Source organism: Carassius carassius, chromosome 17 (genome assembly GCF_963082965.1).
Source record: "Carassius carassius chromosome 17, fCarCar2.1, whole genome shotgun sequence".
NCBI classification, from domain to species: domain Eukaryota; kingdom Metazoa; phylum Chordata; class Actinopteri; order Cypriniformes; family Cyprinidae; genus Carassius; species Carassius carassius.
Window position 1 is genome coordinate 5950566 of NC_081771.1, and position 15563 is coordinate 5966128.

Genomic DNA, 15563 nt, shown 5'->3' on the forward strand with positions numbered 1-15563 from the left:
TGTACTTGTGTTATGAGATACCACTTTACAGCTTTTTGCATATTACACATTTTTCAGCTCAGCTTGTAAAGAATAATGTTAGAAATGCCAAGGTCCTGAGTTCAGTTTCCAGGAACATGCATTCTGATTAAATGTATTTAAATGCAAGAGTTGCTTAGATAAAAGCATCTGCCAAATGCAAAAAAGTCTGAAATGCATAAGCATCCTGTACATTACCAAAATGAATCAAATCAAGAGTGGAAAATGCAAAATGCTAACATATAGGCGATTGAAAATGAGACTACACTGAAAGGCCAGAGTTGATATCCAACCCTATTCTATCTGATAAGAATCCTAATTTTAAGAACTGTTGAATCCAGACAATAGTTATTATTCTGACTCCCTAAACATTTAAGAATAACACTTCACAACGAGTTTCAGTTCGTTAACATTAATGAATTCGATTTCATGAACAACATTGACATGAACAATTTTATAGCATTTAATAATCAAAGTTAATGTTAATTCATAAGTATACCACTGTTCATTAATTCATATTCATTCATAATACATAAATGTTCATTTATACTACTTGATACATTAAAAATGTATCATGTTGTATATATAGAAATGGGCATCATCATAGATTAATAAATGCTGTAAAAGTATTGTTCATAATGTTAACGAACATGCTAGTAACCACCAACAGAATGCGTCAAAACACTGGTGGAGTCCAAACATATTTAAAAGTGTAAATGTTTGTATATAACTGATGTGGTTTCTGAATTGTTATTCATCAGCTAACATTTCAGGCTCAGCTGGAACAGATTTGGTTCTTTCATTTAAAGGCTGTCTAGCAATCAGTCTTTTCGTACTTTCATCACTGTTTTTCTCAACCTCATCTTTTTTTTTTCACACCTAATGCTGTTGCGCTTGATAACCCATGATGTTTGGGTCGATGGATTGATGTGGACTCCGAGTCGCTTACATCGGAGTATCGGCCACTTGTGTCTGGGTGGCGGAGTGTCCATTGGTGGGGGGAGATTCTGGCGACTCTCCATTGATGATGGGCTTGTCCAAAGGCTCCTGTTGAGGCAGAGGAGCCACAGACAGCAGTGTGTTGCCTTGTATCTCTTGATCCACTTGAAAGGAGTCTTCAGCCTTGATTGAGACGAGACATTGGATAGATATGCTGAGCATTGATCCGACCTCAACCCTATCGATTCATTTGGAATGTGCAGTGATTAGATAGTCACACTCACCAGTCGTAGCCCTTTCGATTGTCCCCGATTCGTCTTTAGAAGGTATCCAGCAATTAGCAAAGCAGCAAGAAGCAAACCCGTTATCAGAAGAGAGATCAGGACAATTTTAGAGCGATGGCCCAAAACGGCCTCCTCTACTTCCACCTAGACACAGACCAATTCCAAAACATGTTAGCCCTTTTGACCTGGATGCAGTTCTTTTTTGGGTTTTATAGCTTTGTGAATTAAGTGTGAAGTGTGTTAATTTGATTTGCCAGCACAGCTGTTTACCCTTAAAATGAGTTACAGTCATACTTCAACCTAACTTAACCCTCAATTAAACCGCATGGTAAAATACGCAGTGTTTCTGATTCAGAGGCATAACAGGGTGTGTATTATTCATATGGTCTGGAATCTGGGAGTAACACTGTGTTAAACCACTGCTATACAAAATCCTGATAGCAGATGTACAGGATCCCCTTCCTTTTGTATGTTTTCCTTCTTTTTCACATTGCTTGCTTGATAACATGACAAAGTTTTGGCGTTGCTGACCTTATCTGTGATGTTGTCGTTGTTGAACTTCCCAGCCATTCCTTCAGGATCAGCTTCATGAAACAAAATATAAACAAATAAATACAAAAAAAAAAGATTTTATTCTGGTTGTTCTGTAATATTTAACATACACCCATATTAGTCACTTATTGATTTATACTGTATTTGTATTTTTTGTGGCAATACATTTTTAAATTCCAGTTTAATTTCTGAAAAGTTTTATAGTTTGAATATGTAAAAATGAATTGAAATTCAAAGAAATTCAATGGCTTTACTTTTTTAACTTTTTTAATCATCAGATATACGTTGAATGCTTTAAAAAGAATTTAAATGTAATACTTTGTTTGAAATGTCATCTATATTGTATTTCATATCTGTAATATTAGATTTATATATTTGATCATATTTAATTATATATCCTTTTCTATTTTGTCGAGGGGGGGGTCTATATCAAGTCCATTTCACACATGAATTTTAATGAACTGATAATTTAATCTGATGATTTCATGACATCGATCGCAGTGTTTTTGCTGTACATTTTCTATATTTGACAAATGTAAAACCAACAAATAAATAACAAAAAGAAGACAATACAAACTTTCAATGCTGTCTCCATAAACGATGACCTCATCCGTTTTGTCTTTCTGATAGATTTCAAGTTTGCAGTCTTCAATGCAGAGATGTTCTAGAACACTCTGTATCCTGACTTTAGTCTCTTCCTATTGGATGAAAGAGTTTTTGAATAAGTGTAGGACAAATGCATATATGTATGTGCGTGCGTGTGTATGTGAGTTTGTGTGTGGTTATTTAACATGTAAACATGATGAAAAGAAAGCAGAGTGATGCATTAAGCCTTACTCTCTTTTTCTCCCCTTTCTTTCTCTCTCTCTCTCTCTCTCATATTTCTTTCTCTCCTGGAATGTGGTGTAATATGATGCCTGTATGTTCAGGTTTTCTCTCTTAGCAACAGCCTCCCCTTCCACTCAGTCACAGTTCTCCAAGGAAACATTGGACAATAGCATTCCCATAAAAGTATGCCATTTTGATCATAACCCTTATGATTAACACTAGAATAATATCACTAGAATAGATAATTCTGATGCTAATAAACTGAGCAAACTTTCCAAAATGAGAAGCAGTTTAAATCACTTTCCTTTACTTGCTAAACAAATGTTTTTCTTTTTTGTTAGAACAAGTATCAGATATGTTCTGAATTTGAGCTGAAATCAGCAGATTAAAGTCTGAAGACATGAATTCTGCTTTAGTCACATACACACAAGTCATTCATGATGCCGTTTTTTTCTATTTTACTACTAGTAGTAGATACTTTATTCTATTGAGACACTTTACTGGCTCTGAAACTAAACCTAGAGGCCTGACTGTGTATCTTGGCAGAATTCCTGGCGTGAATGCCGAACAGCCGCCGCCCATAGAGTGTAATGGAATCCCATTGATGTGCAGGCCACAAGGCCTCTGACAGGTCCACCCAGTGAGACCTTAGCTTAGCAAATAGCATAACACCCTTTTTAGGGTCTCTGCAGATTGACTTATAAAAAGACTTGGCTTATTGCTTATTGTTTAAAGTTATAGTCTGTGACTCAAGACTCTTTTTACTGTAGATAATGCTGATCACACTTTAGTGCGGGTTTTCTGAAATGTAAAGGTGTGAGGGTATGTCTGAGTGATTGCTAATTGGTGATTCTCATGAGAACATGTGCAAGGTCACATTACACTCCAGATTGTGGCTGTTATTTACACTGTTTTCAGACAATATTCATTACTGTAATATTGTTTTTTTTATAATTATCATTTTATTACATTAATGCAATGCTTTTTTTTGTTTAAATCAGTATGTAGTATATTAATGTAACAAATTATGCCATTATGTCTAGGTGCTTTACAATTTGAATATAAATTTTTATTGCATTTTTTGTAAGTATATAATAGTGTACAATTTATATATTTTATGGCTTTATGGTAATGAGAATTTGGGGAAAGTGCTTAACTGTCATGAATATAACAATACAATGCAAAAATGTTATGGTCATAAAAACTGCCTTAATTTATTTAATCAAAATGCCATTGACAGAATGTTTCTTTTTGTTTGCCACAATAGTGTGTGTGTATATATATATATATATATATATATATATATATATATATATATATATATATATATATATATATAAAATAATGTATTATTATCTTGACATGTGGGTGCAGATAGGCTACTCACAACATTGTTCCTTGGATGACATTTTTTTACAATCACTTTGAGTACTTCTGGTCTGTTTTGGTCTCTATAGTTTAACTAAAGATTTTCCAACTCTATACCTAATTTCAACCCCCCTTTTAAACTAGCCAGAATGGATCTAGAATCTGCACTGCTATTATTATATAATATTTCCCCCCAGATTCTGCTCAATTATCACAGGATAAATCCAGACTAGGGATGGGAGGATAACCGGTTTTATTGATAACCGTGATAAAATGTGCTGAAGGTTAGTAATATCGTTTAAAAATGAATTATCATTAAAACCGTGTTTGATTATCGCGGTTTTAATAACTCACTATTAAATCATGTCCAGCCAGCAACAGTCTGACGCAAGCGCAGCGCACAATTTTTTTTTTGTTTTTTTTCGAGAAGGAATGGCGAAAGTCAGTGACTTTTCTATGCTTTTCTATGCTTCTACACTTTTCATTGTAAGGAAGGAAATGCCACAGAATTTAATCTTTCTTTAAATTAAGTGCATAGAGTTGCTTGTTTTATTAGTTGTTTGTTGATTATTAAATATAAAACTTGCTGAAATGTTTTCAGTGTGAGCATCAACTATTTTTGAACACTTTCATCTCGTTTCAACAAAACCGTGATAATATTGATAATCGTGATAATTTTAGTCACTATAATCGTGATATTTAATTTTCATACCGTCCCATCCCTAATCCAGACCAGTACTTACACATGTGGAGGAGGACTTTAGTTTCAGCTGCACATCATATTTGTATCGCACAGGTATTTTATCCACACAGACCACATTGCCCTGCAAAATAAATACAAATAAACGCTAGAAGTTCTTCTTAACCTTACACATAACGGATGGAGCTTGACAAATAACTAATCCTTTGCTGATGTTTTCTGAAGTACAGTATGGAGTGTCCCCACCTTAGAAGAGACACTGTTTTTTTCAGCTGGGTTTGGGTCGGTCTGTTCTGGAGTCAGCTCAGTGGTCTCAGGTTGTGGCGTCTCTGAATCAGGTGACAAGGTGGGTAAAATTAAAATCTGGATCTGAGGATCTTCTGTGAGATATATACTTATTACATGTCCAAGTGTTGTGGCCATAGTCATAAAGAGTTGTTTTTCTCATACAATTTACTTTTGAAAGTGAAGAACATGGTCATAGTTTAGTGAGGTAAATTCTACTTTTTAGACTTCAGGAAAATCATATATTATACCAGTCGGTTCGTTATATAGATCACACATATTTGTACAGTACAAATGGATTTATTATATCACATCTAATATAAACCAGACTTAAATTTGTAATGTCATTTAAAACAACAGCATCACCTGTTTTGGTTCTAAATACCTAGATATTTTTCTTGCTTTTTTGCTTGCTGATGTTGTGTAAGCTAATCAGCTCAAAACTCAAGGGAAAACACAGGAAAAGGAATTACATGTGATTCATGCTTTTAATTACAGAGAAGGTATTATGACCAAATAGCATCTTTATTATTTCATTCATATCTGAATGTTTCATTTGTGTCTTTGCTGAGTTTAACATGGGTTAATTTCCTTTTATTTGATTTTTTACCTTTGCTGTGCACCTTTGCTGTTTGAAGGAACGGATCACCATCCCCACGGACTTCATCACAAATCACAGCTGAAATTTAAGGTAAATGTTAGCAGGGTGGCTCATTCAAATGAACTGCATTCAAAGTTTCATGATATTCAGTCTAATTAAAACATTTTAAATGAGCAAAAGATAACCAATAGGCATGCACTGAAGGAGGGATCTGAGCAAGAAAGTAATAGGTCTGCAGGGATGAATTTAATTGCCCAAAAGTGTCAGTAAAGACTTTTACATTGTGCAGCAAATTAGCACATTAGAAAGACTTCTGAAGGAGTGTCTTGATGCTGATTTGTAATGATATGTCACAATATGACATGTTTTAATGGTGATTTGGACTGAATAAATGCATCATTGGTGTGAATAAGAGACTTCTTTCAAAAACATAAAAAAAATCCTCTTACTAACCCCACCGCTCACATATTTTATTTGGAAATGTGTCTAGTTAGATAAAATTATTAGAATTAATAAGCCTTAACTGAACTGTAAATCGTTAATATTGTGTAGTGTTGTTTAAAATTTCGTCAACGATATTGTTGCATTGGCATTGTTCCATAGACTTGAATCCAATTAGCATTTCAGTTAAAGTTTTTATCTTTTTTCCCCCTCTATTTAATTGAGTTGTTTTTTGTCTTCATCACCCACAATCATTGTAGTGTATGAGTTATAAACTCATGTTAGAGCCAACACATTGAGCCATAGAGTTTATGTGGGTGACGCGTTTTTGAATCTGGCTGGCAAACATTTTTCTTATTCTGTCCTATCTCCTGTGCTTCCTTTAAAATGTTGCTGGTCCTGTATTTGATGAAGCTGGATCTGGTTTTACTAGAGAGCTGAATGACACCATACTGTAACTGACTGTGTTCAATTGGCCGCATCCAAACTAACTGAATTGAGTAGCAAAAATTTACACAACTCAAGTCTTTGAAATTCAGAGCATTTGCTTAGCGTGCTTAACTCTGGTTCAAGTCGATTAAATTGCATAATGTTTTTCAGAGCCAGAGGAGTGAACACTGACTTATTTTCTAAACAGCTCTGCCAAGGGCTGCACTGGTTCGAATCAATGAGTTAAACGTGCTGTGTGTAATTAATAGACTAATTGAGCATGGATACATCAGCACAGACTGAGCTAATAAAACCGTAACCTCACTCCTCCTCCCTGCTACAAGAGGTCCTGACCTTTGACCCCGTCCCTGCCTCAACACAAAGGAAAGAATAGTCAAAGGAAAGGAGGCAGGGAGATGGAAAGAGGACTAAAAGACTCTTATTTCTGTCTTTCTGGAGCCATTTCACATTTGCACATGATTATGTGCTGAAAAATGTGATTTATGTGATTTTCTGCTAGAGATGTTTTGAATAAAGGAGTGATTCTATTTTAAAGAGAGCTTTTTTTCTGTCTTCGGTCATGTGTCAGCGCTCAGCATGATACACATGAAACCTAAAGCGAGGCAGTACTGAGTCAGATTACTGTCAGAATGATTTAGTGCGCTCTAAGACATCCGTTCCATCCATTATAATGAAACGATTATTTAGCATAATTTGCATAATTCTCCTGAGCATGCAGCAAAGTATTCTCAAGTTCACCAGTCTAATTAATTCTAATAGATCTTTTGATTGTTCATATACCAAATTTGGTCATTTTTCAACATTTTGGTAGTCAGCAAATTAGTTTTCCCATGTTTTTATTTTGCCTGTAAATTAAATAGCCATGAGAAGTAATTATATGATATTATAAGATATGGTAGTGTTTCTCTCTTGGATGAAATTCGTCGTCTTGTATTATTATATTTATAAGTCAGGAAAAGCATATTTAACTGTATCCTAATGCTAGCATCTAGATTTTTCCATGCTAAAGTTTCACAGGGAAATTCACTAAGAATGAATTGGGTTTATTTGCATGCGCTTCTTTGTATTGACAAAAAGAGTTATGCAAATCAGTAATGGTGCAAACTCTGCCAAAAATTTACTCTGAATGCAATTTGCACAATGCAATTCCCCATCTTTTAACCGGGTTTGAGTGTTAGTTTGTGGAGGCATAACTGTTTAGTCAAATCATCCCTAAGTGTTTTGTAAATTAGATTTATAAGCCTGATTATGTAGCTTCCCAAGAATAATAGCCTAAATCCCACTTCTGTGTAATACACTTTCCAATGTATGAGTAACTGGCTGATATAGTGAAAAGATTTAAACCAGGAAATTTTTAGGTGCTAAAACAGTAAATTGTTTGTTATCAAAACTCTGTCACTTGCAAGACATTTTATTAGCATTGCTGACTAAAGAAATCACATTTAGCAGAAGCTTTTTTCCAAAGCAACTTACAGTGCATTCAGGCTATACATTTGTTTTACCAGGATGTGTATTCCCTGGGAATCGAACCTATGACCTTTTGCACTGCTAACGCAATGCTCTAAAACTGAGCTACAGGAACTGCAGTTTTTGCATGTTTATAAGAAGCACAAATGTGATTTAATTTTGCGTTAATATCACTTTCATATCTCAGTTATATATCCTTGCCAGCAATGAGATTAAATGAATAGCCAATGGAGACTTTTACCTTCTTGTCTTGAGAGGAAGAACCCAAACATGAATCTCTAGACCTTCAGAAGGGATATTGGTTGGAATTTAAAAGGTGCTGGTTTGCCATGAGTTTTCAGTCTAACCTTTCAATATGAAAATGAGAGTTTTTATAACTCTACTGTATAGTAGCTCTATGTTCTAGCTGCATGCCTGTAATTGTTTAAATCTTCCTATGTTTCTAAGACTCCTGAGCTATGAAAGAGCGACCACTTTGGTTTCTGACATTACAGATTAATTCATGCCAAGGGTTTTGTTTCCATCACCATTAGCTGAAGTCAACAGATGGGCACATTAAAATCTTGTTTTCCCCTCCTCCTCTACTCCAGAGTCCACCCTCCTGCTTCTCTGAGCCCCCCATTCCTAGTATGACCTCACCTCAGCGGTATTCACTCATTCGCTCGCCCCCCCTGGGCTCCTACCAGGCTGATACGGCTTTGTTTATTTCCCATCCTATGAATTAGTTAAACATAGCCAGTGTGTGTGGTATAAGGCGTGTGTGTTTCTGTGTGTCTGGTATTTCAGAGGCGTATTGTTTTGATGGTTTAATTTAATTTAGAGGCACTTGCAAACAGAGCAACTGCACAAACGCACAAACACAGATGTAATGCTGCCTATGGTTTTTTTCTGAAAGATTTGCATTGCATAGTGGACAGCATGCTGAACGAAAACATTTTATTAGGTATATTTCAGTGCAAAGATAAACAGAGAACCCTAAACTGATCCTTGGCTGGAATCATTTGCTCTGCTTCACTTCCTTCCATCCTCCCTGTAAACTGACAGACAGATGGGTTTTAATGAAGTTTATCTGTCAGCCATCCTGATAAAGCACAACCTGTTTTTATTCAGAAGATAAAAGTATATAAATGACCTCTTTTGAACAGTAGTGCAAAAAAGAGGAAAACTACGGGGAAGTGAGGAAAAAATTGGTATCACAGAAGAACATTATCTCGTTTCATTAAAAAACATCAAAGTACTTGTGCTTTAAAGTGCCCAGAAGACAAAGTTCTGATCTAAAAACATAGCCATATATCCGACTGATCTTATATTTTGTTTTCTTGATAAGAAGAGGGTTTAGACCATTGAAGAACAAAAGAAGAGTGTGGAGGATAAAACTGAGATGGCATGCTAACAATGAATTTGACACTCTTGTCCATCACAGCTGTTGTCCTGTGCGATAGAAAGCATATGTATCTGGAGGTGACAGCAACTTTATATACAGTACAGTAACAGTACACTTTGCCTTTGCTGTTGCTTACTTGTGGAACCCTTGTGAAAGGCTCATTGCATCTTTGGTGTTGTTTTGAATGCTACAATGACTTGTGTCTGGTATTGATTGTTCAGTGAATTTCTTGTTGAATGACTGCTGTATGTTTTTCCATTGTACAGCGAAAGCGATTGCTTACTTGTAATTTTATGTATATTTTTAGGAGAGGTATTAGACATTTTGTCTAGATATGATATAGAAATGGATAATATTATAGCCTATTACAGCAATAGAAAATATATAATTTATTATTTTATATATAATGCATACAGTAAAAGAATAGTAAAAGAACAACTTCTGAGCACTGGTAATTTTACCAACAAACTACTGTACACTGAACTGAATCATGTACAAACTTTTTGAAAGCATTAAAGACTTTCAAGGCACTACATAGTTCAGTAGTTAACAGAATAAATTAAACCATATCAATAGCTCTGAAAACAGTGGCCTGTATAGAGGGAAGGCACAATAGAGCCCATTACTCAAAGAATCATATGAAAGCATGGCTCCAGTTTGCCAGAAGGGATATTAGTGACCCAGTTGTGATGTGAAAAAAGAATTTGTGCTCACATGAGAACAAGAATGAGCGGTGGTGCAAATTTAATGCATCTCAAAACATAGTGAGTGGTAGAAAAATGTTAGCATCAGGGTCACAGGAAATGAATATCTGGCTAAAATAGACAATTAAAGAAAACCTTTGACCAGATTAAAGGGATAGTTCATCCAAAAAATGAAAATTCTCTCTTTTACTCATGATGATTACGTCATTCTTAACTTTTATGACCTTCTACTGTGTAATACAAAGAATACATATTGTCCATTCAATATCCATTCATTTTTTTGGACCTCAATATTCCTTAAAAAAAGAAGAAGAAGAGAAGAATGAAAGAGCTGACAAAATTGTCATTTTTTTAGGTGAACATTAAGACTATTTATTTATTTCTTTGAAATAAGATTTTGGTAGCACTTCACTTAAAGCCTTTATGTATAATGCATTATAAAGTCTGTAGCTAGTTGTAAATAATTATAACCAAATATCAAATGAGTAGTATAACAAAGAATTGATAAGTGTTATAATGTATTAAAAGAGGAGGCAATTATTGATTACAATTGTACAATGCATTATCAGGTGCATCACAAGGCATAATTAATTCATTAAAACTAAAATGTTAACAAGTTTTTAAGGAAAACTTTCTTTGTAAAAATTTTGTGACACTGATTGCATTTCTCTTTTTCTTTCTGTATAATCATTCCTAATTATGCACATTTGTGTTAATCAGAAAGAGAAACTTCTTTTTACCAAATGTGTTTTTTTGAAGGTGAAAAGTTGATGTCAATAATTGTCCACACAAACAAAAACACATGCCAGTTCACTCAGGCACTTGCACCAACTTTACAAATGAGCCTCTTACAACCATAGGGAACATTTCTACAACCCCCTTCTACCCCCTTCTAGAACCCCCTTCTAGATATGTTACATCTATCTGCCCCCATACCCCCATTCCTCAACTCATCTTCACCCCATTCCCTCCATATTTCCCATCACATAACAGGAAGTTACATCTCTCATGTTCTTACTATCCCTGGCTGTCTTTCCCTCAAGATTTCTGGGAATTTCCAGTCAAGGAATGTTTCGAAATTCCAACCCCAGGAATGCTTGAATAACGGGATAGTATGGATTCCTTCTAAGCCACAGGGAAGAAGGAATGATAAAGGAACCTATCATGCGAGGAAAGAAAGACAGAAGGGGTGTGGGTGTCTATAAAGCGGTATGTATTTGTTCTACATCTGTACTGTGATCCTCGAGGCTGCTCACGCTACTTGGCGAGGTCCCACATCGCAGTTTCTCTCGCAGCCGACAGCACGCTCGCTACATCATGCCCTGCTTCACACTTGATAACACTGACAGTTCGTCAGCTGCTATGAGAGATCAGCTTTACCACAGCAGATGCACGAGCATATGCCTCCAACCTCCGTCTCAAGTACATCTGTCACTTTTGCCTATCAAAGCAAAGAAAATGTCCTCAAATCTCATTTTTTGTGACTTAAAATTGTTCCTGGTGGGCAAAAATAAAATCACATTTGAAGGTGAACCAGAATGCCAAAGAGTCTTGGGGACCGGCTCTTTTTACTTCATCACTCAACATCATCCAGAAGACCCTAGCAACTATTCAGAACACCCTAGCAGTCACTAACCACTTAGAATGTCCTAGCAACCATTAAGAACACCCTAGCAACCATTCAGAACACCCTAGCAGTCACTAAACACTTAGAATGTCCTAGCAACCATTTAGAACACCCTAGCAACCATTCAGAACACCCTAGCAGTCACTAAACACTTAGAATGTCCTAGCAACCATTAAGAACACCTGGTCAACCATTAAGAACACCCTAGAAGCCGAAGCAAGTGCATAACAATGCTCTCACAACTACCAAAAACACCTTAGCATTAGCAAGTTTTTGAAAGAAGTCTCAAATGCTTACCAAGGCTGTATTTATCTGATCAAACATACAGTAAAAACTGCTGTAATATTGTGAAATATTATTACATTTTAAAATAACTGTTTTTTTATTTTAGTATATTTTAAAATGTAATTTTATCCTTATGTTAGAAAATGTTAGAAATATATTTGTCTCTCTGAGGTTGAGAAATCAATGATGGTGTAGAACATTCTGTTTAGTTTTGCAGTTCTTGACTAAATGATGCCTTGTCATTTGCTGCTAGACTGAGAGTTCCCTTAAGGGTTCTGGAATTTGAGACTCAAACAATCCAGGGAAGGAGGAATGTAAGGACCGTCTTCTCTCTCTCTCTCTCTCCCTCTCTGTAACAGCATGCCCCTTGGCCTCTGACCCCTCAGCCCCCTCTCTTCCTCAAGTGTGGGGCCCAAATTGTCTCCACCCAAAGAGTGGGCAGCAAACATATGGAGGAAAGACAGACTCTTATGTTTCTAATTAGGCACTCTTTTAACAGGCCTACCCCTTCACTCTCTGCCGAAGCATCATTATCAGCAGAGCTCTTACCCCTTTAAGCTACAATAACTGAGTTATGAGACCTAAGCCAATGAGAGTGAAAGCTGTTCTTGGTTGTCGGGAGCATGCAAGAGAATGCATGCATTGCCCCAAATCTGCATTGGAAAATAAACATATTTTACTAGTATTTTTTATAAAGTAATAAATCTGAAATAAAACATTGATATTTCCTCATATTATTGCATGGTTGAGTGTTTTTAAGTAGCTAAATATCATTTAACATTTTTATGTGGCTAAATTTTATGCATGGATTTATAATAATTAATTGAATTATTTTTACTTATTTTCTTTACTTAAAATTCGAAATCTACAGTCCAAATCTACAGAATTAAACAAGAAGTTATTTGTAGGTTATTCTAAGTTAAGGTTTATAGCTTATAGCTTAAACATGTTCTTGTTTTATTAAGCTATATACCTTAATAAAAAAAAATAATAATAAAATAAATAAATTACATTTAGTTAGACCTAGGCTTAAAATAATAATTAAAAACAAATATCAAATTAAATTTATCTAACTGCAATTTTGCCTCTCGAATAAGTTTAGCTATTTTACTGGAAAATATTAATAATTAATTGTGCTGTCAAACGATTAATCGTGATTAATCGCATCCAAAAGAAAAGTTTTTGTTTACATAATAAATATGTATATTTTATACATATACTGTGTATATTTCTATGTATATATATAAAGACACACACATGTATTTATATATTTAAGAAAAATGTTGTTTATATTTTAAATATATTTATAGAATTCATATAATATAAAATATATAAATATACATGTAAATATTTTAAAAATATATACTGTATGTGTGTGTATTTATATATACACGTAATAAATATACACAGTACACATACAGATATTATGTAAACCAAATCTTTTTTTTGGATGCGATTAATTGCGATTAATCATTTGACAGCACTAATAATTCATAAACATCAATTCAGAAAATAATTTGCCACCGCTGTTCTGCTATTTGTGGTTTTGTAATGTTAACATGAGTCTTTGTTTCTGTCTCTGACTGAATTTGAAATATGTATTACATCATACGGTCCACAACTTTTGCCACCCAGGGTCTTCTGAACACCTGGATGCTTCATAGTCCGCCAAATGAACAAAATCCTCTTTATGCCTAATGGAATAACAACAGATGGACTCTTTAATTCACATACATACGCACACACAGCCACCTGGTGATATTATATATGCACAGATACACTGTGTGGGAGTGAGCGAATCAATTGATCCCAAGCCATTAACTTGAGAGAAAACTCATCAACTTTATTTACAGCGTATTGCTGTGATGTAAAGGGGTGTGGTAGCTTCCCAGACAGCGAAATAGCAGAGCGGAGTGAAGAAGTGCATGCATTATAACAAGCGCTGAAACTTTTACATTAAAAGTTTTCTTTATAATAGTTACTAAAACTTAGGAGTAGATAAGACCTCTCAAAGCAAAATGTTAATGCATTACATGCTTCTCCCTTAACATTTTGAGTAATGCAAAGTTGGTTCCAGACATCTGCAGGAGAACGGAAGTGAAGTAAATTGTACTCACCTTGAAATAAGGCAGCAAAAAGACAGATTAAGAAAGCTATATGTGACGCTTTGTGGCATTTTCTGTGAGTGGCCATCCTGAGCGAACGGTCCTGGAGCATGTGGTGTGACTGTGTGTGAGAGTGTGTGAGGTTTGGGGGTGTTTCACTGTGAGTGTCACACAAGGGATAAAGCCAATGCCATGGCCCTTCCCCCTCGCTCTTTCACTCACTGCCACTCTCTACTTCAGCCGTTCCTCTCTATTCTATTCTATTCTTCATTCCCCTGGGCTGTGTTGTAATTATGGAGTATAGTGTCTGTATCCAAAGTAGCTCAAATTGCATTTTTTTAGTCTTTTTAAGTGAAGTTAAGACGATTAAGACATAATAGAGACAGCATCAGTGCTCAATTCATCCATCGGCTTGCTGTGATGCCTTACTGAAAACTCACATTATAAAAAAAAAAAACATATTATAGCAGTCCTGTAACAAAGGAACAAAATGGGTGGATATTTTGTAAGTTGATGTGTATTTGACCACTTTAAAAGTACATAAATCTGCGTAAAGCACTGGAGAAAAACTTAATGTAAACATTGTATTTTATAACTCCTCGATTCCTCAACGTAAATCTGAAAGTGGATGATAAATGCATTCTTTGTCCTATTTCAAATAAGAATAGTGTTTTAGGCAGCATTCCAGCAGCAAGTCCACAGAATGAAATGTGTTGTTGCAGTTTCTAGTGTTATGTTGATGCATACTTTCCAGACTCAGCAAAGTGCCTCAAGTAATAATAAACATATAATAAATCAATGTAAGACTTTTTTTTGCTTATAACAATGTTAAAATCTTGTGTATGCTAGAATCTGTAGCTACTAAGCAAGCATTACTTATTGGCATTGCTTTACGGGCTGTTTTCATTTGGGCAAAGAAACTAGGACACAGTGCTGACCCCTGCTGTTTAAAATTTCACATTTATCCATTTATAGGAGACTGCAGCACTGAAAACAACTTCAGTTTGCAATCAAATACAATATATATATAATATTAAATACTGAAATGCATATTCAAGCTATGTTTTTGATCTTTAACAAAAGTTATGTTTTACTGCTATGAATTAAATATTAATATGCAATACCTAATACCTCTCACACTTCATGGAATAACGTTGTTCACGGAAAGCCTCATATTGCATATTCATCTTGCTATCATGATTATACTTTTTGGATAAACTTAATGGAATCATAGATTCCATCTCTGGCTATTGAGGCTGGATTTAATTGGATGTTTACAGAAGAGATGAATGGCAATGTGATTCTGGAATGCTGTGTTCAGGAAGTCATATTACAAAGCGATGGTGTGAAAGTACATATTGTTCCATGGGCCTGACACTGTTTTCTCACTTTGATGTTTATACAGTTTTTTTTAATAGCAATATCAGTTAAATGAATTTCTATATAAACACCACCATTAAAAAAATGGGGTTGGTAAGAGTTTTTTCTCGTACGATCACCAAAGCAACATTTATGATGGAAAAAT

General features: G+C 35.1%; 1 protein-coding gene across 1 annotated transcript; it reads right to left on the bottom strand.

Moving 5' to 3' along the window:
* Positions 1–687: 687 nt before the first annotated feature.
* On the bottom strand, positions 688–14210 carry LOC132160858 (uncharacterized). Its single transcript, XM_059570570.1, has 8 exons — positions 14051–14210; positions 5585–5653; positions 4948–5018; positions 4733–4813; positions 2371–2491; positions 1773–1825; positions 1242–1385; positions 688–1140 (listed from the first exon to the last, which is right to left on the bottom strand). Exons 1-8 carry the CDS (start codon positions 14148–14150, stop codon positions 964–966), a joined length of 816 nt encoding a protein of 271 aa, XP_059426553.1. The 5' UTR covers positions 14151–14210; the 3' UTR covers positions 688–963.
* Between the last annotated feature and the right edge of the window lie 1353 nt (positions 14211–15563).

Coding starts and splice junctions, on each gene's coding strand:
- LOC132160858 (XM_059570570.1), bottom strand. CDS start 14,150: ATGCTCCAGGACCGTTCGCTCAGGATGGCCACTCACAGAAAATGCCAC. Junction 1,826..2,370: donor TTATGGAGACAGCATTGAAA/GTTTGTATTGTC, acceptor TGTTTCATGAAG/CTGATCCTGAAGGAATGGCT. Junction 1,386..1,772: donor ACGACAACATCACAGATAAG/GTCAGCAACGCC, acceptor GTCTGTGTCTAG/GTGGAAGTAGAGGAGGCCGT.